This window comes from Chaetura pelagica, unplaced genomic scaffold (assembly GCF_000747805.2).
Source record: "Chaetura pelagica isolate M959 unplaced genomic scaffold, ChaPel_1.0 scaffold78, whole genome shotgun sequence".
In the NCBI taxonomy this organism is placed as follows: Eukaryota; Metazoa; Chordata; class Aves; order Apodiformes; family Apodidae; genus Chaetura; species Chaetura pelagica.
Genome location: NW_009954492.1, coordinates 1,827,368 through 1,829,790, shown reverse-complemented (window position 1 = coordinate 1,829,790; position 2,423 = coordinate 1,827,368). Strand labels below are relative to the sequence as shown.

At 37.2% G+C, this 2,423-nt stretch overlaps 1 protein-coding gene across 1 annotated transcript in view; it reads left to right on the top strand.

The window, feature by feature from the left end:
- Positions 1-2,423, top strand: part of DCDC2 (doublecortin domain containing 2) — a 72,730-nt gene that overhangs the window by 1,612 nt on the left and 68,695 nt on the right. Inside the window, 1 exon segment of the mRNA XM_010004525.1 lies at positions 1,469-1,505. Coding sequence (XP_010002827.1) covers positions 1,469-1,505 — 37 coding nt within the window.

The window sequence follows — 2,423 nt, the reverse complement described above, 5'->3', positions numbered from 1 at the left end:
TGGGTCAAGCTCACCTGCTGTTTGTTGAAGGAGCTCACTGACACGGACAGGCATGACGGCTGCTCTCCATCCCGCCAGAATGAGGCGACAGCTCCTGCACAGGCGTGCTCAGCCATGACTTTGCCATCCAAAGCTAAAGCATTTTGGGAGGCTGAATTAGGTAAGCAACTAGTTTTGCTGCTGGCTGAGTGTCAGTGCAGATGTGAGGGAGTGGTCTGAGTGCAGCTAGGGCACATAGAAGGAGCAGAAACACCAAAGAAACACAAACACCAAAGAAAAACATACTGAAAGAGAAGGAAATCATAAATATCAGAGGATCATTAGAAATCTCTACTGAAGAAAAGCTCAGATAACTTTTCAGAAAAATTATGGTAGGAAGTCAGATAGATGCCTGTCTACAAAGAAATAATCTCCCATTGTAGGATTTGTACATTTAACCAATCCTGTTTATAAACTATAAAGACATGGCTGAGCCTATTTACTGTTCTTTGGGTTTTTTCCTAAAAGAAATGCTCACAGGAGCCCCATTCTATTCACAATGAAGAAAAAAATGACAAACACAAACGCAAACAAAAGAACAGATGAATAAAAAAACCTGAAGTTTTATTCCAGACAATAGATGATTGTCTAGTGGATGATGAGTGCAGTGGAATAAGAATAGAGAGAAAAGGAGAGACCCCATGGAAGACTTACATAATATTTAGAATATTTTATCTTACGTGAATGAATCAGGAACACTTAATTGACAGTCTCAGGTGCCTTGATCCAATGTAGCTACAGTAACACATGGAAAAATCTTCACCTAGAAAGGATGATTTCACTTTTACTTTATATAAGACAACATGGAAGGGATCTTTCAACTTTTGCTCTACTTGAGCTAACTGCCTGGAGTTTGCTTCTTCACAGAAAACCATTTGGTCATGGGCCTCTCTTGATTTATCAAAGCTTTTTCCCTGTGTAGGCCTTTATCATCTTAGATGTCTCAAGAATACTGTTACAGGTTGAAGTGTCTGAGTCTATCTTCACTTTCAGGAAGGTGTCTTACTTAGGTATGATGGAAAACATTCTGACTTTGTGCTATATTTGAAACACTCTGGTTTTGCTTTGCTTTGCTTCTATTATTGAAGAAAATAAAATGCTTTGTCCTGAAAAGGCTGGTGTGAAGTATTGGAGTCGGTTGCTTTTCAGGGGCTGAATTTAAAGGTGTTCCACTGCAGCACAAGAAAAGGGATTAAGGGCAGAAATGCAAGGATCTGAATTTGAAATATTCAGTCTGTACAGGCATAGCTGTTAGGTATGTAAAGGTTAAACTACAGGCAAAATTCTGCATTGCAGTTCTTCAAAGGATTCCTAATGTGCTCCCAGTTTTGGACAATGATTTTGCCCATCAGTTCTAGGCTGCTTTAAGGGTAGTAATGCTCTGGTACCATTTAAGGGGTATTTTATTGCAGTCCATGAGTGATTGTAGCTATCACGGCCATAGGTAAAGACTAACAGCATTCTGGAGTAGCACAAAATAACAGGTCATTGACATATCACCATTTGACTACAGAACAGTGTGAAGGTCACCAGCATTTTTATTTTTTTACACAGAAGCATATTTCTAATAAAAAAAATAATTTCAGGTTGCAATAGATCAATGTTAAATAGTACTCATTTGAATGCAGAAATATGCTTGTTTCTCCCTTTTACTAATCAGAAGAAAACCAGCAGCAAGTAGAGAAATGTAACTGTTAACCAGTAACAGTAGCATATTTGACTTCCTTCATTCTGAAATTGCTTTTTGTAATGGTTAACTGCCCTGTTGTAACTCACAGCAGGGGGCTAATTTTCCTGTCAAGAGAGGTTAGATAAAAGGAAAGAAAAATTTGTTCCCTCACATGTATTGAAATCCATTTGGAAGAACAATCATTACTGTACACTAAACAAATCCAGGTAGGAACTAGTTTTAGTTTGGTGACAAACAGTGAGGTAAAAGTGATTCTGAAGGAATTCAGTTTGAATTTAAGGCATTTTCTGTTTCTTTTATCATGGATTTATGGCTTCTGGTACCCATGATGTGGCAAAAAATCCACTGGAATCAAACCCTCTATAATTCATTATGCAGCTTCCTGGAAAAGCAGACAATTAAGAAGTATAGCCAAAAGTCATGTTCCCAGCATGCCTAAAGTGTTTTCAAATAAAGAAAACTGATCTGTAGTCAGATTTTGTTTGAACACATCAGAGACATATCCACCATTTGTGGATCAAGTGTTCCAAATAGTTCTCATGATCTGGTATATTTAGCTGTGATATCTAAGGGAGTCTTTTGATGATGGTAGAGATTGGATCTGGTCCCTAATATGTGTATTAATATATATTTTTATATATACTATATTGTATCTACTTATGTAGAATTATAGAAATTATTTTACTTAGGAAAG